The sequence below is a fragment of the Elgaria multicarinata genome, chromosome 6 (genome assembly GCF_023053635.1).
Source record: "Elgaria multicarinata webbii isolate HBS135686 ecotype San Diego chromosome 6, rElgMul1.1.pri, whole genome shotgun sequence".
In the NCBI taxonomy this organism is placed as follows: Eukaryota; Metazoa; Chordata; class Lepidosauria; order Squamata; family Anguidae; genus Elgaria; species Elgaria multicarinata.
Window position 1 is genome coordinate 121,806,145 of NC_086176.1, and position 21,245 is coordinate 121,827,389.

Here is a 21,245-nt window from a genome sequence, read left to right on the forward strand (position 1 = left end):
CTTGTTAAAAACTATTTCATGTTAACTGTTAAACTTTTTTTATTAGTTAAAAGTAGAAGTTCGCTGTTCCATGAATTTTTCTCACCAGTTAATTAGTGAGTTAATTCCCATCAAAGCCACATCACTGACTTCTGTTGCCTGGCAGGGGAGCTGCCATTTTGGCAACTCAGCCCTTCTATGGCCAAGCCTGGCTTGGGAAGAAAGGCTGGCATCATTTTGGAAGGCGCTCCGTTGCCTGCCTGGAAATATGGATAAGGAAGGCTGGCTGTGGGTGCAGGGTCATATCTCCTGGCGAGAGAGAGGGGGGGGGCGAGGGAGGGAGGGGGGCTTTCATGAGGTGCTTTTGGAATAGGTGTCACCCGGAGGCCTGTTTGTGAAGCTGATTCCCAAACAGCTTCACAAATAAGCAGACAGCAGAGGCTGCATCTCTGGTGGGCCCTGGCAGAGGCCCCGTCCTCTCCTTCTGCATGGAGAAAAATAGCCTTACAGAAATTCTCTCTCACTATCTGTTGCGCACGTGCGCACACACACACACCAGGAATCCGACCCAAGCAGTGATGACAGGTGCCACTTAGTGATTCACAGGTTCATCCTGACTCAGTGGAAGAGGCCACCAGCAGCCGGGCAAGAAGAGGCTGCCATGGACCTAGTTCACAGAAGCCCAGACAAAGTGGAAGATGTACCAGGTTGCTTTTAAGTCACTTTTCCCAAGGCTCAGTTGGTGTTTCTCCCCCCCCTCCCCTCCCCGCCCCGTGCTGTCAGGAGCTGGAGTGCTTCAGGGGAACCTTTCCAGTGGCCTTTGGAACTGGATTCTGGCCCAGTCAGGGTAAATAAAGGCCCCTCCCCTCAAAGAGCCCTCCTGGCTGACCTCTTGCCTTCTAGAGCAGATGGGACGGGCCCCCCCGCCCTCAGCAGCATTGAAGCTACAGGAAGAGACACATTTGTGGTGGGAGTGGGGCCAGGTGCAGGCACATCTGTGCCCCCAGACACCTCCTCAGCAAAGCCACAGATGCCTCCCTTCACATGACCTCTGGGCCAGGTGGAGGTGACTGCGCTGAATGCTGCCAAGAGGCCGGCTGAGGCACTGAGCCAAGGGCTGGGAAAACAACCCTCGGAGTTGCCCCACCTGCACCCGCCCACTGGGCCATGCCCAGGGCAGCCCTGGCTGGGTGGAGGGACACCTTGCCTAGGGGTGGGATGTGCTCCTGTGACGCAGCCCGCTCTTTGGGTTCAGGAGCAGGGCAACATGCCCGGGAAAGGAGGGAGGGAGGGAGGAAAGAAAGACCTGAAAAGCCTTCCAATAACAACAGGGTTGCGTCACGGCCTGGCGCGGGGCCTGTGTGCTTTCTGTGGGAGCAGCAGAAGAGTCTGGAAGGTGGCCGAGGGCCAAGGGAAAAAGGCGGGGAGCACTGTGCCCGTCCCAGAACAGGTGGAGGCAGAGGCCGCCGGGCACAAAGAGGTCACCTTTAAAAACAACCGGAAGTGAGATGGGAGGGTGGGGGTGGCAGGGGATTTTTCCTGTGATCCAAAATGGGGCCACGAGAGTGGCCACAGTGTAGGGACCACGTCCATTCTAAGGAGGCCTGACTGAACCCGGCTGGGATAGCAGGTAGGAGGGAACTGGCTGATTTGGAGCTTTGGGGGGCCCCTGGGGAGATGGGGGCCTCGGAGCGGATTGGGCCACTGCGGTGAGCCACATGCTCCCGACTGGCCATCTTTAGGCTACCATTCGTTCCCACCCAAGTACCCAAAATGGCATTCATGGCAGCTAACTAACACCAGGCAAAGATTTTTTAAGCAATAAAGACACTAAACAAGAAGCATGAAGTCCTTCACAGAACCTTTCAGAAGGCATCAGCGGCTATCACGAAATGCCTTCCTAGACAAGACTTTTAGCATCCTCCTAAATCCCACCTCAGCAAGCTTGTCAGGTGGAGTTCCCATGGCGGGAAGCTCCATGGGGACGGTGCCACCACCGAACAAGCTCTGCTCTTTTCTGCCTCCCCCTCCCCTCAGAACCTGAAGCAGAGACTTTCCCAGGCAAGATCTCCGGCCCAGGGGAGTGGACAACAGAGGAGCAGCCTCCCCTGGGCCCTCAGAGCATTGTCCTTTGGGCCTCCCGTGGTACAAAGGCCAATCTCCACCACTCGAGCCTGCTTCTCTCCCTGTCCAAGGTGTCTCTACCTAGCCGCCCACTCAGGGGAGCTTTTTGTGTGCCCAATGGAGTTGTCTCTGCTGTGAGGACCCTGCTGGCTTCTTCCATTTGTTCGTCCTAAGCATGATGAGCTCCTTCACCACTGGAGCTCAGGGCTAGGCCCAGCTCCACCTTCTGCACCTATGGTCTTCCTTTTCCTCTCACCTGGGGCCTCCTCTCCTCACCCCCCGCCACGCACTTCATCTCCTACATCCCAATTCTCCTCCTTGAGCTTCCTGCCCAACCCCAGTGCTGGACTACAGCCCTGCCCCCTGCCCCGGTCCCTGTTTTTGCCAGCCCCCCCTTCTTAATAAGATAAGATAAGATAGGGTGACCATATTTTGGAAACCAAAAACGAGGACAATACGGCTGCCCTCAAGGAGGCGTGCCCACCCCAAGGAGGGGCCAACTTGACATGACCGGCCCCCAAGGATGTGTGGCCTTGGTCACATGTCTAATTCTACAACTCACAATTAAGACTTGAATTAATTACTTGAATTCTTGATTATGAAGGAGACAGAAGTTGAGTATAGCCATACACGTACTCTGGATTTTAGGAAAGCTGATTTTAATAAACTCAGAACTATGATAAATAAGGTCCCGTGGCAAGTGAGCCTAATGAGAAAAGGAGTGCAGGATGGGTGGGAGTATTTAAAAAAGGAAATTTTAAGGGCACAGTTACAAACAATTCCAACAACGAGAAAAGATAGAAGACAACAGAGGAAACCAATGTGGCTCCACAAAAAGTTTAGAGATGACCTGAAAACAAAAAAGGATACATATAGGAAGTGGAAGGAAGGCCAGGCTACAAAAGAAGAGTACAGACAGGTGGCACAGAAGTGCTGAAATGGTGTCAGGAAAGCTAAAGCTGTGAATGAGCTAAGATTAGCGAGGGATGCTAAAAGAAATAAAAAGGCTTTCTTCAGATATGTGAGCAGTAAAAGACAGAGGAAAGAAATGCTTAATGAGGATGGCAAATTGATAACAGATGACAAAGAAAAGGCTGAAGTGCTCAATTCCTACTTTGCCTCAGCCTTCTCCCAAAAGCGGGTCTATGACCCCCCTGGAAAAAGTGAAGCAGAAGTTGAGGGGGCAGGATTACAGTTTGAGATTGATAAAGAAATGGTCAAAGAACACCTAATTTCCTTGAATGAGTTCAAATCTCCAGGGCATCCTAGAGTAATAAAGGAGCTAGTGGAAGAACTCTCAGAACCTTTGTCTATTATCTTTGCAAAATCATGGAAGACGGGTGAGGTGCCGGATGACTGGAGGAGGGCTAACGTCCCTATCTTCAAAAAGGGCAAAAAGGAGGAACCTGGGAACTACAGACCAGTAAGTCTGACATCTATCCCTGGGAAAATTCTGGAGCAGATTATAAAGAAGTCAATCTGTAAACACCTTGAAATCAATGCGGTGATCACTAGAAGCCAACATGGATTTGTCAGGAACAAATCCTGTCAGACTAATTTGATCTCATTTTTTGATCGGGTAACCTCCCTTGTGGACTGTGGGAATGCTGTGGGAATATATGTGGACATCATATATCTTGACTTCAGCAAAGCTTTTGACAAAGTGCCCCATGATATTCTGATTAACAAACTAGCTAAAAGTGGGCTACATGGAACAACTATTAGGTGGATTCACAGTTGGCTACAGAATCGGACTCAAAGAGTACTTATCAATGGAACCTTCTCAAACTGGGGAGAGGCAACGAGTGGGGTACCGCAAGGCTCAGTCCTGGGCCCAGTGCTCTTCAACATTTTTATTAAATCCCAATCACATGAGGTACTGGTTCCTTTCAAAATATCTGACTACAAGTTACAAGGTTATGGAGCTTACATTTTATTTATTTATTACATTTATATCCCACCATTTTTCTTCCAAGGAACCCAAGGTGGTGGACATAATCCTCCTCCTCTCCATTTTATCCTCAAAACAATAACCTTGTGAGGTAGGCTGAGTGGGGACTAGAACCTGGATCTCCCGACTTAATGGACTTACAGCACCACCATCCCCAACTTTAAATTGGCCATGTGTATTATTCCAGTTATAAAGCACATAAGTAAAATTTCTGTTGGTCTCTAACCAACTGCTTCTGCATTCCTGACACGTTAGAACAACAACAACCTGTTTGCCAACCAAGAATTAAAAACAAAATATTCTGAGCATGTGCACTTTTGCATTTTAAAATCACTGCAATCAACACACCACAGGAAGAAAATGGAGTTTGCTTTACGTGGCCCCCAATACCTACTGCTTCCTGGGGTAATATTTGCCCCTGCCCCCGGGGCTCCAGGGCTGAATATTTTAACCCAACCACATCATTCAGCTATGGAATTCTCTGCCACAAGATGTTTTGATGGCCACCCATTCGGATGGCTTTAAAAAGGAGATAGACAAATTCCTGGAAAAAACTATCCATGGCTACAAGTTCTGATGGCTCTATGCTCCCTCCAGTAGCACAGGCAGTCTGCATATGTATGCCAGTGGCTAGGGTACATGGGTGTGAGGGTGCTGTTGCACTCATGTCCTACTTGTGGGCTTCTCATGGTTGGCCACTGTGTGAACAGAATGCTGGACTAGATGGACCTTGGTCTAATCCAGCATGGGTCTTATTTTTATTTATTTATTTATTGCATTTATATCCCACCCTTTTTCTTCCAAGGAACCCAAGGCAGCGTACATAATCCTCCTCCTCTCCATTTTTATCCTCACAACAACAAGCCTGTGAGGTACGTTGGGCTGAGAGTCTGTGACTGGCCCAAAGTCACCAAGTGGGTTTCGATGGCCGAGTGGGGACTTGAACCCAGATCTCCCGGCTCCCAGTCCAACACTTTAGCCACACCACCAAGCTGACTCTCACGTTCTTACGTTCTCAACCCAAGCTGCACCACTGCCTTTAGTTCAACACTTTGGGCAGGTTTGTCAAAAGTTGTTCCCGGGCTACATGGAGTGCATGCAGCCCAAGCAGGGAGTCCTCTTTCAGTTTGCCTTCAGCTTTCTCAAAAAGATCTCCCTTTTTATTTATGATTATTATTTATTTCTTATTTTTTTGCCGCCCAATAGCCAAAGCTCTCTGGGCAGTTCATCTTTTCCACACGCATTGTGGAAATAGAAAACATTTTGGAATAACTTTTGTTTCTCATGGAAAGAAAAAAACCTCATCTCTAGTTTGCTAAGGCTGTGCAATGACCTGTGAGTAAGTCCCACTGAATTCAATGGGGCTTATTTCTGTGTAGCCAAGTACAGGAGCGCCTTGTGAATTGTGCCAAGTTCTCACACCATGCTTACTGATGCATGGCAAAGTCCTGCCCAGCAGTGGGGAATCGTGTACTCGGACCCCTCCCCAGATTATCAGGCAACACCCCCCCCCCCCGCGAGAAAAAACCCTGCCACGGGTGGTTTAAAGAACGTTTATAGAACATGGTTTTGTCTTTGATCAGTTCCTGGTTTTTAAGATGCTTCCATTTTAAAAATAAATAAAGTGTACATAGAACTGTGACAAATTGTTTCAATTATATTGAATGTGATTGCTTATAACTTTATTGATTCTTCTTTAAAGAAGCAGATGTAAAAAAAAAATCTGAAAAATTGGCAGCATTTATCATGTCCTGAATGCTTTGAGCACACACACATTAAAAACCATGCTCCCAAACTTAAGAAAAGAAAAAGCACTTCTAGAGTCTTGAACAGTGTGCCTATTTGACAAGACATGCATATACGCATATGTGAGACTAAGGGCACTATCCTATGTGCATTTAGAGAGAGAGAAATCATAAAACTTCCAGCATTCCCCAGCAAATATGTCTGGCTGGAGAATATTGAGAGTTGTAGGACATTTAAAGCATATAGTGGCTCTATATGCTTTAAAACAGGTGTGTGTGTGTGTTTGTTGGGTAAATATCTGTTTTCCAAAGAAGGTTGGAAGACAGCATATTTTGGAGAATGAATCTCTCCAAAATCCTACGAGCCCATCGAGTCCAACCCCCTGCTCAATGCAGGAATCCACCCTAAAGCATCCCTGACAGATGCTTGTCCAGCTGCCTCTTGAAGGCCTCTAGTGTGGGAGAGCCCACCACCTCCCTAGTTAACTGATTCCATTGTCATACTGGAGTCCCAGAACATGGGGATGGGCTGCTCTAAAGCATCTGCAGGGGGCCAGCTTCCTAGTTCTAGGCCGAGGCAGCCAATGGGAACCTGGGCCAGCCCTTACCAGGTGGCGAAGCCTCTTCTGGGGTGTGGAGCATCTGGAAGCTCGCCAGGACACTCCGGCCATGCATCCTTTGTGGCAGGCGGTAGTTGCTCTGGAGGGGCTGGTCATCGTCTCCTTGGAGGGCGTCATCCAGCACTGCGATCTCAAGTAAGAAGGGAGAGAACCAGTCAGCTGGAGGGGCCAGTGGGCAGCAGCAGCAGCTGCAAGGATCCGGAGAAGGGGCACTTGCAGAGGACATGCAGCAGCCACAAGGACCCTGAAGTGATTCACCAAGCCACACACTGCCCTGGCCAGGCCAGCCCCAAGCAGGGGCCATCTTCCTTCCAGGGGCAGCACCGCCCCCCGCCCCCCACCATCACCACTCTCCACCCAGACAGACCTGCTCTTGGGACAGCCGGATGGTCTGGTTAAAGATTGTCCAGTTCACCGTCTGATAGCAAGGCGGAGTGGTCAGTGAGCCGTTGTAGCGGAAATAGTGATCGAGGTTGTTAGGAAGCAGCGTAGCTACATCAAAGCCAGCAATGAGAGTTTCGTTCCCTGAGAAGGGAAGGCCCCCAGTGAGAGAAGTGGGCAAATTTGGGCAAGATAGATAGAGGGCAGGAAAGGGGTCTAGACAAGCCCATATTACCTGCACACAAGATAAAGGGCACACAGGGTGAGAATGCTAGTGTGTGTGTGTGTGTGTGTGTGTGTGTGTGTGTGTGTGAAGCCACAAAATGTCACCCGAAGAGCAATCTAGAACGACATCCCACCGGCACCAGAAGGCAAAGCAGTGGCCCAGAGCCCCGCTGGTCTGAGTGATCGAGACCGCAGGGCTGCAGCTTCTGCTCTTCCCACCAGCCATCTCTCATTCATCACCTCTTGCAGAAAGCTCTGCCTCTCTAGATCAGAACCAGCATGGGCTGAGCAAGAGAGGGGCTGTGGCGCAGCATGGCAGAGCGCCTGCTTGGCATGCAGAAGGTCCCCGGTTTGATCCTCCAAGAAGGGCGAGGAAGGAACCCTGCCTGGAACCCAGGAGAGCTGCTGCCGCTGCTGCTGCCAGTCAGTGTCGACAATACTGGGCTGGATGGAGCCATGGTCTGAGTGGGCATAAGGCAGCTTCCTATGTTCCTATTATGGATCTTCTGCATAGCTGTGCTGGTTGTGGAGTCTCAGACAGACTGCCCAGGTCAAGAGCTGCCCCTTTCTCTGCCTGTCCCCGGCACACACTGACCCCTGGGCTGCAGACACACACAGTGGGCCCCTTTTGGGAAAGCAAACCACAACTTCTTCGTTGTCGTCTTTTTACCTTCCTCATGGACATCCTCCAGATGTTCAAGGATGTGCTGATATGGCTCATTTTCCTCTGGCCCAACCTGGAACAGCAGTTGAAAGAGCTTGTGAGAGCCGGTGTGTGTCTTTGACCATGTATGAGATGCAAACAAAGCCAGCCTGGGTTTCCCCTAAGTGAGAACTGACGGGCCCTCATGGCCTCGGAGCAAAGTGTCACCACCAGAGTACATTTGCCCTGTGCCTTTCCCTGCCCTGACTGCTGCCCCTTCCCATCAGGGTCACCTCGAGAAATGCCGCCAGCACAGCCAAGCCTCCAGGCTCCCTCTCTGCCTCTGTGATGTGGCTGAAGTGGGAGCTGTAGTGGACCACGTGAATCTGGAACAAATGGAGAGAACCTGTCTGAGCAGGCCCAAAGCAACGCCTGCTTCCGCCCCCTTCAGACACCTCCACATGCCTGTACTGTCTCTCCCCACCCACCCCACGCCTCTCCTGCCCCATGCATGCTCCTCTGTACTTGGCCACCTCTGCAAGGGAACCAGGATGTGCATGCCTGAACAAGGAGAAGAGCTGGCGTGCAAGAGATGTGCCAGGTGCCCTTTACACCTACGCACAGAGGCCTGAAGGAGATGAATGGCTGATACTGGGGGAAGACAGAAAGACAGACTTTCTAGAGTGTGACAGAAGTGGGTCCAATGCATCTTTGCACCATTCTGGGGCATGAGTGTTTTCAGGGTCAGAGAATGTGTTCAAACTACTTTCAGCACACTTCAGAATGTCCCCCTTCACCCCACTTGCTACACACAGAATCAGCCTGTGGAGAAGCTTAGGAGAAGACCATTGGGTGCTTCATCTTTTTTAATGTTCTACAATACTAAACAAAACCTTGCTAAGCTTGACTCAAAATTCAATAGAAGATATGCAGGTAGAAGTCCAATGTGGGGTGGCTGGGAGGGGTGTCCAGGGGTCTGCACAGAGTGTTTCCACTATGCCTCTTTGTCAGGATCTTTGGGTGTGGCTCAGTATACATTGTATGTATTTATTTAAAATGTTATATCCCACCTTTCTACTATAAAAAGTATTCAAGGCAGCGTATGCACACAACTAAAAACATCTCAGAGGTTAACAAAATAAAACTTAAAACAGCTTGCCACAATTTCTATTATGCTTCTACTCATCTTAATTGCATAGTATGTAGTAATGTGTTTCGTTTGTTTCATCATTTCAAAGTTTTGTGATTCTTTAATATTGTTTGATCAATAAATATATATTTTGTGGTACCACTTTGTTTGGTCTGTCTTGAGAGAAGTTTCAGGGACCACTACTGATATATTAATTCTTGAAGCCCAAAATACTAGGTAAAGATGTTAAATCTATCACTGACTGGGGTCTGTTCTCTTGATCTGATGAATCTGAGATACACCCATTCAAGTTTGGGAAACAAGCTAATTGAATGGAGTGAGAAGTTACTCATCTCACTACAGCTAGCAGTGAAAACTGGTCCTTGTCTTATGGCAGTTGGATGAGGATCGGATACTGAAGAGGCTGCCAGATGGGGAACTCCTAACGTTACCAGTCCAAAGGCTTTGTGCAGCCAGTCTGCTTCCCCCCCTTAACAGATTTGGGGTGGTGGGTGGGGAGAAAAGAGACAGAAGAAATGCTGGGAAAACATGGGACGGCTACAAGCGGAAGGCAACGACATCTGCAGCCCTATAAAGTCCCATAAATGAGGCAAGCAGTGGTCCAATAAAGGCTTGGCCTGTAAGTCCCCCATGGAACCAATCAGGGCTCCTCCAGCAAAGGCTTTCGCTGTGCAGTCAGTCACTCAGCTTCACCCACGGAATTTACAGAGGCCACAGATGTTGTTACCTTCTATTTGTAAACATCCCGCTGCTGCATGCATCACCTTTCTGACTGCAAAAGGACTCTCGAGGATGGACACAGTGGCCCAGCAGTGCAACCTTTCAGGTGTGGACAGGAAGTGTGAAACTGAGCCAGTATGGGAGGAGTTGGCCCTGGGGAAGGTGGAAGGTGGATGAAGCAATCTTCCTATTGGCATTTGATGGGTGTTCATTTCAAAATCCCAGGGTGCTGGAATACGGGCGCATTGAAGTTGTGCAAGAAGAACTGCCTCTCCTTAAAATCATCAAGCGGACCTGCATCTTGTTCATTTCAACTGCTTCCTTCCCTTCTGCAGTTTTCTAGCCTCGGCTATTGGGCGGTATAAAAACGTAATACATAAATACATAAGTAAATAAATAGCCTGGTTATGAAACTGACCAGAATATCAGTCAAGGGGTGAGTTTCAAATTGACTTGAAAAAGCATGCAGGCCAGTTTCCTGGGGGGGTCAGGTGGGGGTTGAAACTGACCACGAAACGTCAGGATGGGCAGCTCCATGGTGTTTATTTAGAAGTAAGGAGGCCCCTGTGCTGCAGGTGCTCCTTAAAAACACACCAAACAGGGCACCCAAATAGTACTGAGAGGCATCTACTTCAAAATATCAGATGTCATGCTATGTGGCGACCATGAGGGGGCAGCACTAACTGCTTGGTCTGTTGTGCAAGAGGTTCACAAAAGCACCAGGTCCCCTGAAGTGTGGACAAACAATGGGAATTCTGCTTTTGGCTTGCAGCGGATGAGCAATGGTTGGCTGCCCTGGGAGAGTGCTGCTGGTGTTAATGCAGCATAGCAGCATCACAGTTGCACTGGTGTTGGTAGCTAGCAGCATCCGTGGGGCCATGCAGATGACTCTTCTGTCCAGGCTGCCCTAGTGGAACTCATTGGAGAAGGGTCGCCAGACTGGACCGAAGGGAAGGAGGGAGGGGCCTAATCATACCTGGCCCTGTCATTTGTGGGGTTCCCTGCCACTGCCATGTGGTAGTGATCGCTAATGGAAATGGATAAATAAATTTGGGGAGGGGGAAGGGGGAAAGGTCCCTCATTGGCCTGGTTCGCATGTCACAACTCCCCATAGGTTACTGTTGGGTTAAAACTCTGGGCTATTTCTCCATCAACAATCCAGAGTTCTGTGTTTGCACGTCACAGAGAACACCACTGATGAATCTGCATACAGACTGCTCCTCTCTAATGCTTCCCGTGGCACTGCAGGACGTTACCGTTTGTGTTTATTGGAATAAAGCTGTGTGCGCTGGCCATGGAGACAGGTAATATTATAAATGGAGCAGATGGAACGATTACAGAGAAATGCTCTTCTCCCTCTCAGAGGCCTCCAATCCCATCAAGAATCCTGCTCTGCCAGCCATTCAGGGTGCAGAGAGGAATTCTGGAACACAGGACTGTGCCTTCCTATGCACAGGGTGGCAGTAGTAGAACCTGTGGGTGCCCACCACAGAGGAACATCCTGCCCATGCTGCCCTTGAGCCTCTGGCCAATGAATGGTCATGAGCTGCACTGGCATCCCTCCAGGTCAGGCCTGTAGACCCAGAAGAACCAGGATGGCAGGGTTGCCCATGAAAGTGCTCAGCTGAGCCAATGCAGCTGGGGCTGCCCTGGCAGATCCAGCCCAACCGAGTGGGCAAAGAGGCAGGGCTCATCCCAGGCTTGAGAGCAGAAACCGAAGCCACACAAAAGGTGGTGGGACTTACCTCACCAGCATAGCGGTGCCCGTCCACGGTGTGCTCAGAGCCAGGCATGGAGTGATCAGATCCCCAGTGCAGGTGTAGCTGGGCTGCCTGGTAGGGTTGAGGGAAGCCCCCACCGGTGAGCATCATATTCCCGGGCAAGTCCAGGACAACTGCCAGGGAAGAGAGAGGCAGAGAGAGAAGCAGTTGTGTCACAGAGCATGAGTGTGATATAAGAATCCATTGTATTGCATGGGAATGCTATTCCTAATTATCAGTGTATGCTAACTGTACATGTTTAGTAATATATGTGATTAGTTCTGTGTGTATCATGAGATAATAGTGAGTACTGGAATGTATTCTTGGAAATGGGTGAAGGAAGGTTGCTACAAGTGGCTTATTTAAGTATTGGAAGCAGAAAGCTGCTTAGCTTAGCTGAGATACCATCATCTAGGCATTACTAGTGTCAGTGGCCCAACCTGGCTACATTGCCAGAAATAGGAGAAGTGATATGACCAGGTCTGAAACTTAGAATGAGGACATCAAAATAAGGCAAGAATCTGATAAAAAGCAAGAGTTTGATCTGATTGCCCAGAAAGAACCTGGGTTCTACCCGGCCCCAAGGACATGGTAGAACCATCTGAGGTCCGCTGTAATGAATTTGCTAGGCACTTCCAGAATAAAATATTTTGCATCCACCTGGACTTAGACTCCAGTGTTATAGCAGGTGAATCTAGTGAGGTATCCAGAGCACAGCCTTGTCCAGTTTTCTTGGATGAGTTTCAGTTGGTACAGCTCGAGGATGTTGACAAGGTGCTTGGACAGGATCGTGCGACCACTTCTGTATTGGATCCTTGCCCCTCTTGGCTAATAAAAGCTAGCAGGGATGGAACAGCCAGCTGGGCCAAGGAAGTGATTAATGCCTCTCTGTGAGAGGGAGTGGTCCCAGGCTGTCTGAAAGGGGTGGTAGTGAGACCACTCCTGAAGAAATCTTCTTTGAACCCAGAAAATCTTAGTAACTACAGGCTGGTGGCAAATGTTCCATTCCTGGGCAAGGTCCTTGAACTGGCTGTTACGGGCCAGCTCCAGGATGAGACTGATTATCTGGATCCATTTCAGTCAGGTTTCAGGCCTGGTTTTGGCATGGAAACAGCCTTGGTCCCCTGCATAATGACCTATGTCTGGAGAAAGAGGGTGTGTGTGACTCTGTTGATTCTCCTTGATCTCTCAGCAGCTTTTGATACCATCAACCATAATATCCTTCTGGAACGACTGGCTGAGTTGGGCGTGGGAGGCACTGCATTGCAGTGGTTCCTACTTGGCTGGTCGGCACCAGAAGGCGGTGCTTGGGGAATATTGCTTGGCTCCATGGATTTTCCCGTATGGGGTTCTGCAGGGGTCAGTCTTGTCCCCCATGCTGTTTAACATTTACATGAAACTGTTAGGTACAGTCATCCGGAGTTTTGAAGTGTGTTGTCATTAGTACGCTGATGACACACAGCTCTATTTCTCCTTTTCATCTTCATCAGGTGAGGCTGTGGATGTGCTGAACTGGTGCTTGGCTGCAACAATGGACTGGATGAGGGCTAATAAACTGAAATTTAATTCAGACAAGACTGAGAAGCTGCTAGTGGGTGGTTCTTCTGACCGGAGAGTGGGTGTTCAACCTGTTCTGGATGGGGTTGCACTCCCTTGGAAGGAGCAAGTTCGTAGCTTGGGGGTTCTCCTAGAACCATCTTTATCCCATGAGGCTCAGGTGGTCTCGTTCGGTTGGTGGCCCAGCTACACCCCTATCTGGACAGGGATAACCTAGCTTCAGTTGTCCATGCTCTGGTAACCTCCAAATTAGATTACCACAATGTGCTTTGTATGAGGCTGCCTTTGAAGATGGTTCAGAAGCTGCAGCTTGTACAAAATGCAGCAGCCAGACTGATAACCGGAACCAGAAGGTTCAAACATATAAGACCAATTCTGGCCTGCTTACATTGGTTGCCTATACATTTCTGAGCCCAGTTCAAGGTGTTGGTTTTAACCTATAAAGCCTTACACAGCTTGGGACCACAATACCTGACGGAACGCCTCTGCTGACGTGAACCTACCCGTACACCACGCTCAACATCTAAGGTCCTCCTCTGAGTGCCTACTCCGAGGGAAGCTCAGAGGATGGCAACAAAGGAGAGGGCCTTTTCAGTGGTGGCCCCCCAATTATGGAATGATCTCCCCAATAAGGCTTGCCTGGCACCAACATTGTTATTTTTTCGGCGCCAGGTCAAGACTTTTCTCTTCTCCCAGGCAGTTAGCAACATATGCTGAGTTTTTTAACTGACCCCAGAATAGTTGTTTTAAATGGGTATTATTGTTTTTATGCTTTTGATGGTTTTAAATTTTTGTATGTTTATAATTTTCACTGTTTTTAACTTTTGTAGAGCGCCCAGAGAGCTTCGGCTATGGGGCGGTATAAAAAAATGTAATAAATAAATAAACCCTACCAAACATGACTACCTAAGCTCTGCCAACTGCCTTCAGCTATTGGGAGGTACAGAAATGGAATAGATAATACAATGCTTGCCATATAAATAACTATAAAGGGGGGAAGTTATAACTATAAAGGGTGGTGGGGGAGGAGTTCCCGCCTAAAATGCTTCTCAGCTATTGGAAGCTCCAGACGAGACTCCGCACAGGTGCAGCGCCCCTTTAAGTGTGATGCACAGAGACCACGAGGAAGAACTGTAAGGTCTGAATGATGGCTGCTCTGTTTTATGAGAGGAACAGACCTTTAATTTTAGTAGAAATGTGCTAGTTATTGTTTCTATTATGCTTCCGCTCCTCTTAATTGAATTGTATAGAGTAATGCGGTTTTCTCGTTCATTATTTCAAAGATTTCTTATTCTCTCATTCTGTTTGAGCAATATATGATGCCACTTTCTGTTATTTATTATTATTATTATTATTATTATTTATTTATTTATTTATTTATATAGCACCATCAATGTACATGGTGCTGTACAGAGTAAAACAGTAAATAGCAAGACTCTGCCGCATAGGCTTACAATCTAATAAAATCATAGTAAAACAATAAGGAGGGGAAGAGAATGCAAACAGGCACAGGGTAGGGTAAGCAGGCACAGGGTAGGGTAAAACTAACAGTATAAAAATAAGTCACATGGGTTGTGGTCCCTAAAGGACTTACTTCTTGAACCCCAAAACACTCAGCTGGGATTCTCACACCTGTTGCTGAGTGGGGTCTGCCCATACACCCGCTGCTTTCTCTCTTGGTCCGGTGAGTCACAGAGAAACAAGCTACTCAGATGGAGCAGGAATGGGCCTCCCATCTCAGCTGCACATGCTGAGGAGGGGCAGAACCTGCTCAGTGACCCTCAAGTGAACCTCAACCCCTGGGCCAAATGATGACCCAGATCGTAGGCTGAACACTCAGTGGGCTTCTGTGGGTTCTGTGGAGTCTTTCTTTCTTTTTTCCTCTCCCTTCCCTGCATGAGGGTAATGTAAAATCTAGAATGTCCATTTCCCCCTGACATGCTGACATGCATCCTGACACACAAACACGCATCCTGACATGCGTGTACACACGCATGTCCACACACGTGTACACACAAGCACCCACTTGGGCACACACACCCCTGCACACACACCCCAGCACATTCTACTGAGAGCTGCATCCAATTCCCCTTGACATTTTCCCCTTCACAAGCCCTGCTTCCCTTCCAGGAACACGCATGGGGACACCTAGAAAAGGTAAAGGGGAGCACAAGGCAGGGAAAGAGGAGTGGCCAGATGCCCCCAGTAATAACTCCATTTACGCCCATGCAAGCAGCACATAGGCACATATCAAGCCCCTTAGCTTTGTCAGCTCCAGAGGACACTGATTAAGTTAATCCTGCTGAATCCACTCCACAGGCTAGCTGCCCAGACGTAGCTTAGGTGCACTTTAACACCATAGGTCAGTTTCAAATGACACTGACCAGTTAAACTCAGCCAAGTCCTTAAGACTGCCCGCTAGCCACATCACCAATAGGGGAGGGGCTACAGGTGCAAAGCACACCTGGGAACAAGGAAGTAAAAGCACATGGCAATGGGGCTGAGTAATCTCAGCTGCAATTCTCCTTCCGACCACTGCATGGAAGTATATAAGCTAATGTCCTGCCTCATGCAGCCTTTGCTGCGTGAGCGCCAGGTCATCACCCTATTCTCGAGAATAAATGTTTGGAGCCCAACGCCTTGCCTGTGATCTTTCACGAGAGTTTCAATATTGGACTTGGATACACTTGGATTGGGCATAATTTATGCAACAACGAGATAAGAACGTAAGAAGAGCCCTGAGGCTGGATCAGACCAAGGGTCCATCTGGTCCAGCACTCTGTTCACATAGTGGCCAACAAGCCATCAGCCAGGGATGAACAAGGCAGGGCACAGTGCAACAGCACCCTCCAACGCATGTCCCCCAGCCACTGGTGCACACAGCCTTACTGCCTCAAATACTGGAGATAGCACACAAGCTTCAGGGCTAGTAGCCATGGATAGCTTTCTCCTCCAGGAATTTATCCAACCCCCTTTTAAAGCCATTCAAATGGGTGGCCATCACTACACTTCCCTGTGCCTGTTTGCATTCTCTTTCCCTCCTTATTGTTTACTACAACTTTATTAGATTGTAAGCCTATGCGGCAGGGTCTTGCTATTCACTGTGTAATCTGTACAGCACCATGTACATTGATGGTGCTATATAAATAAATAATAATAATAATAATAATATAACTATGCATTGTGTGAAGAGGTCCTTCCTTTTATTTATTGGCACCAGTAAGGAGGTAGAAGAAAGAGAGGCGAGCTCTGGTGCTGTGTGTAAATAAACAATGAACGTTTTATTTTTGTAAGGATATAAAAACATTCGACGTTTCGGATTCAGAAGAACCCTTCCTCAGGAGCTGTAATAAGAAAAAAGGTGGGCAAGCTGCAATACTGCAAACACAGTTCGCTTGATGGAAAAGCCTCGGCATTTGTTGTATGTCCTGCTACAACCCAGAAAAAAATTCAATTCTGATAGCAGGACATACAACAAACGCTGAGGCTTTTCCATCAAGCGAACTGTGTTTGCAGTATTGCAGCTTGCCCGCCTTTTTTCTTATTACAGCTCTTGAGGAAGGGTTCTTCTGAATCCGAAACGTCGAATGTTTTTATATCCTTACAAAAATAAAACGTTCATTGTTTATTTACACACAGCACCAGAGCTCACCTCTCTTTCTTCTACCTCCTTACTGGTGCCAATTCCCTTCACCTACCAGGTTCAATACCAGCAATAGGAAATGTGGCCCAGGGCTGCTGGAGAGAGAGGCTCCTCCCAGAAGTTTCTGCCCCACCCAACCCGCCCACCCAGCCAAAGGAATAGCTGCCCAAACCTTCCCACGCATAAGATAAATAAGGACGGGGAAGGCTCAGCTCGCCAGGGTCACTCGCCCTCTGCAGATCACCCGAGAGGCAGGGAGCACTTTCATTGGGCCTGCTCCAAGGAGCCACCCTGGAAACAATGGGGGAAGAAGGCGAGGCTTTCTCCCCGCTCTCCCCTGCCCTGCCCTGCAACCCACACAGTCGGTAGTGGACAGCAGCTGCCTACGGGACTTTGCCATCTCCAGAGCCAGGATGGAGATGCTCCAGCTCGTGTGCTTCTGAGGCCATCCAGGCCTTTTGGTCAAAAGCTCTGCTGGAGCCAAGAGATCCTCTGATATCAACCTGAGCCATGAAACAAGTGAAGGTACCACTGCGTCAAGGAAGGGAAGGAGGCCAGTCCAGCTACCTGACCTACTTACGCTGATTGAGGAGGCCCTTGCTCTTTTACCCCTCTTAGAAGCAGGTGCTGGGCTGAAGCAAAGTGGCAAAGCCCAGGCTGTCTAGCCAGGAGGGCACAAGCCCAGTCACCACCAAGCCCAGCTCAAGGGGTCTCATGCTGCAAGGAACAGGGAGCAACTCCCTTCCTCCAAGACCCTGGCGGGATCGCTGCCAGTCCAGAGTACGTATGTGGCTAGATCAGGGTGGGGCCCACAAGCCAAACCAGCCCTGGGGAGGGGGGCATCCAGCCCTCTGGGATTTGCAGATGGCCACGCCTTTTCCCCCTGACCCCACCCCTTTTGCCTGATCACCAATCGTTTGGTGGTTTCTTGGGTTTCGGGCACTCCTTCCCCCACCCCGCCCCCTCCAGTTCTTCTAAAAGGCAGAGTTACAGCTGAAATAGGCTGGTATTCTGGCCCCGCCCTCCACTGGGATGCAGTGCTCCCCCCCCCTTTCCAAAGGGAATCCAGTCCTGGGCCAGATGGAGCGCTGGCCTGGCCCACAGGGAAGCTGCTTTCCCTGACCTGCACCTTCACAGTCCCCACTCCCATCCCACCACTACAACAAGGTGGCTCTTGGAGGTCTTTAGCATCCAGGCACTGGCGACCCATAAACAGGGCAGAGCCCAGAGAGGGGGTGGTGCTCTTGCCCGTCAGTGTGCAAGGAGTGGCCCTCCAGGTGCTTTGGCCTACAGCTCCCAGCAGCCCTTGCCAGCATTGCCAATGCTGGGGAATGATGGGAGTTGCAGGCCACAACACCTGGAGGCCACAAGTTGCCTGCCCTTGCCAAGGCACTGAACTCCTCCTGAACCAACTACCAGAGGGCGGCTGAACTAGTCAAGGCAGGAGTTTGTGAGATCCAGCTGCATTTTGTACCTGGGCCCAGGGGCGTAAACTACAGGGGGTGGCAGGGCTCAACCAGGTAACATCAATAAGCTCACAGCCTGGCTGGCAGATTCCTCAGTCAGTTTCCAGTTGTCTGTATAGTTATGTGTTTCGGGGTCAGTCTAAATTACCTCCAGGAACCCCTTATAACTCTGTGTCTTTGAGTAAAAGTGGTTAAGAGAGCTTCGGCTGTTGGGCGGTATAGAAGTGTAATAAATAAATAAATAAATAAATAAGGCTTCCCTCACATACACACTGTAATTCCTACATGGGCACCCTTTTGCCCTACAAGGCCTGGGGTGGGGGGAGGAAATTAATTCGGGGAAGGCTGAACCTGACACCAAAGGAAAGTGGCTTTTGTCTTGCAAAGGGATCTGCTGGGCAGCTGGGGAGGAAGCAGAGCTCGCCTTGATGCTAAACAGGCTACAATGCAAATAAACCGGGGGGGGGGGGGGGCGGAGCTTGACGGCCAAGAACTGGTAAGATTCTTGTGAGGCTCCCGGACGGGATAGCCGAAAATTCAATTATCTCATTGAAAAAGGCATGAATCTCTAATGAACATTAACTGAAAATGCTTATGACCTTTAACTGATGCTGATGATGACTTTTTTGAAAGTATAATCGGTATAAGGAGTGGGGAAATCAGCCCAGTTCTGGGCTTGTAAATCAGTCAGTTCGGAGCGGAGAGTTCAAAATCGAAACCAAAAACTTTGTTATTGTTGGATCTCTTCCAGCGACTGCTGAATTGAATTACTGTGATATATCACTCCTTATCCGGGTAGAGCGAGCAATTGGCAATAAATCTAACTATCGGAAAGTACTGAGAGAGAAAAGCTGTTTACGTGCATGGATTGAGAGACTGTTTTGATTGTTATTCGGGACAGTAAGCAATTGATTTATGCCCTATGCCGAACATTAGAAAAAAAAAAAAACTGAGAAAGTTATTTGGCAATGTCTAATCATAATCTCCCCCGCCTTGAAAAGGTGTCCTCGGAAGAAGACATAAATAGCAGTGAGAGTGGGGAGAGTGACAAGATGGCGGGGAAAGCTGGCAAGGTGCCAGCTACTATGGTTGAAATTAAGAGCTTCATATTAGAAAATAACGCAATTCTCTTTAAAAAGATGGATGAACATGCTGAAAAGGCAGACAAGCGAATGGATGTGCTAGCTGACAAGATTGCTCAGAATGATAGGAGTATAAAGATTTTAGAAGCAGGAGTAAATCTATTGGAGAAAAGGCAAGATGTTTTTGAAAAAAGTTGTAATGTACAGTTTCAGGACCAAGAGTTAAGGCTGATCCAATTAGAAGACCAGAATCGACAATCCACACTACGAATTAAGAATTTTATTGAAATATCAGGAGAGGATTTGAGAAAAGTAATTTTGCAGTAGTTTAAAGACATGATGCCTGATCTTGAAATAAAGAACTGTGAGGTGGACAGGATTCATAGAGTGGGAGGATCAAACTACAGAGGAGCAATTAAAGACATCCTGTTGAAATTTGGCAGCTACTACAAAAAAGAACAAGTTATGAAGAAATTGAGGTCTATGGCTCTGATACAATACAAAGGCAAATCAGTGCAAATTTACAATGATCTTTGTCAGCAAACACTCAAATGGAGACGCAGTGTCAAGCCAATAACTGAAATATTAACAAAGAATACAATAAAGTATGCCTGGGGTTACCCTGTTTTTTTAAGGTTTACACATGGTGGGAGGCAACACAAAGTAACCTCCTTGGATCAGGGCAAGGAGTTGCTGAAGAGTTTGGGTTTGTACAATGGTGCAAGTCTGAAAGAAGCAGGTGGGAACGGAAGTGAAGCTGGGGCGTCTGGGATGTAATAAACTTGATAAATTGTCTGTGAGATAATAGTATATAAATTTGGTTAAAACATAGAGGTCTTGCCGGTCAGGCGGAGCACTGCCTCTCCCCCCCCTAAAGGGTAGATAATGGCCGGAGTGATACTCACAGGGATTTGGGGGGGGGGAAGAGGTGGGGGGGGTTTGATTGGGTGGGAGGGAGGGATTTGAAGGGGGTTTTATGGGTTTTGTGTTTTTATGTATGTGAATTTGAGTTGAAGAACACATGGGATCGGAAGGAGTATCAAAAGGTTTAATATGGATAAGAAAATAAAAGTATCAACGCTTAATGTAAAAGGTCTGGGGGCAGTTGTGAAAAGGAGGAGAATTGAACAAATGTTAAATAGAGAAGGATCTGACATTATCCTGCTGCAAGAAACACACCAGGGGTTCAATGGGGTAAACGAAATACGCTTAAAATGGTCAGTTTATTATGAAAAGTCATTGGGGACTTAAAAAAAATGGAGTGGCTATTTTGATTTTTTTAAAAAGTGGATTTATATTAGAAACTATAAAAAAGGATGATAATGGTAGATATCTAATGATAAAGGGTCAAATTGAAGGTAAAGCATATACAATAGTTAATGTTCACGCCCCTAATGAGAGACATAGAGAGTTTTATACAGAATTATTTAAAGAAATAGAAGAGTTTAAGGAGGGGTATGTTATCTTAGCTGGGGACTTTAATATGGTTATAGATAATAGATTGGACAGGTCAAACCCCACTAATGCTGAAAAGAGAAATAATATTACTATATTGAATAAATTGGTAAAAGAAAAAGATTATGTGGATTGTTGGCGTTTACTTAGCAGGGCGAATCCTGGCTTTTCTTATTACTCCCCAGTTCATCATACATACTCTAGGATAGATTATATATTTGTTTCAAAAGAGTTTGCAACTAAGGTTTCTAAAATGGAAACGGGGGTAATAAAGGTAACAGATCATGCATTGCTAAGTTTAGAGTTTACAGTTAGGAAGAACTATAAAGAAGCGTATAGGTGGAAAATGAATACAAAAATATTTAAGTATAATAAAGTGGTAGAAAAAATGCAGAGGGAACTGTCAGAGACTTGGGAAATTAATGAAAAGGGTGGAACGGCAAGGGCAGTTGTTTGGGACACCATGAAGGCGGTAGCAAGAGGGATTTGTATTAGAGAAATGTGTAATTTAAGGAGGCAACAGCTTGCAGTGCAGGAAAAGTTGGAGGTAGAGATTAGGAATTTGGGGAAAGATTATTGGCAGTGTAAAAATAAACATAAATTAATAGAAATACAAGCAAAGAAAAAAGAATTAGAGAATATAAATTTAGAGCAAGTTCAGAAAAATCGAATTTATATGAAAAGGGAGTATTTTGAAAATAGTAATAAAAACTCTAGATTGCTAGCCAGACTCACACAAAAGGA

At 47.7% G+C, this 21,245-nt stretch overlaps 1 protein-coding gene across 2 annotated transcripts in view; it reads right to left on the reverse strand.

The window, feature by feature from the left end:
- CA9 (carbonic anhydrase 9) overlaps positions 1-21,245 on the reverse strand; it is a 51,778-nt gene that overhangs the window by 11,748 nt on the left and 18,785 nt on the right. Inside the window, exons 4-8 of one of the 2 annotated variants that reach the window (XM_063128392.1) lie at positions 11,284-11,432; positions 7,962-8,054; positions 7,696-7,762; positions 6,787-6,944; positions 6,408-6,542 (exon numbers count right to left, since the gene is read on the reverse strand). In XM_063128392.1, coding sequence (XP_062984462.1) covers positions 6,408-6,542; positions 6,787-6,944; positions 7,696-7,762; positions 7,962-8,054; positions 11,284-11,432 — 602 coding nt within the window. Of the gene's footprint in view, positions 1-6,407; positions 6,550-6,786; positions 6,945-7,695; positions 7,763-7,961; positions 8,055-11,283; positions 11,433-21,245 lie in introns of both variants that reach the window. The other variant, XM_063128393.1, reaches the window with a different exon arrangement.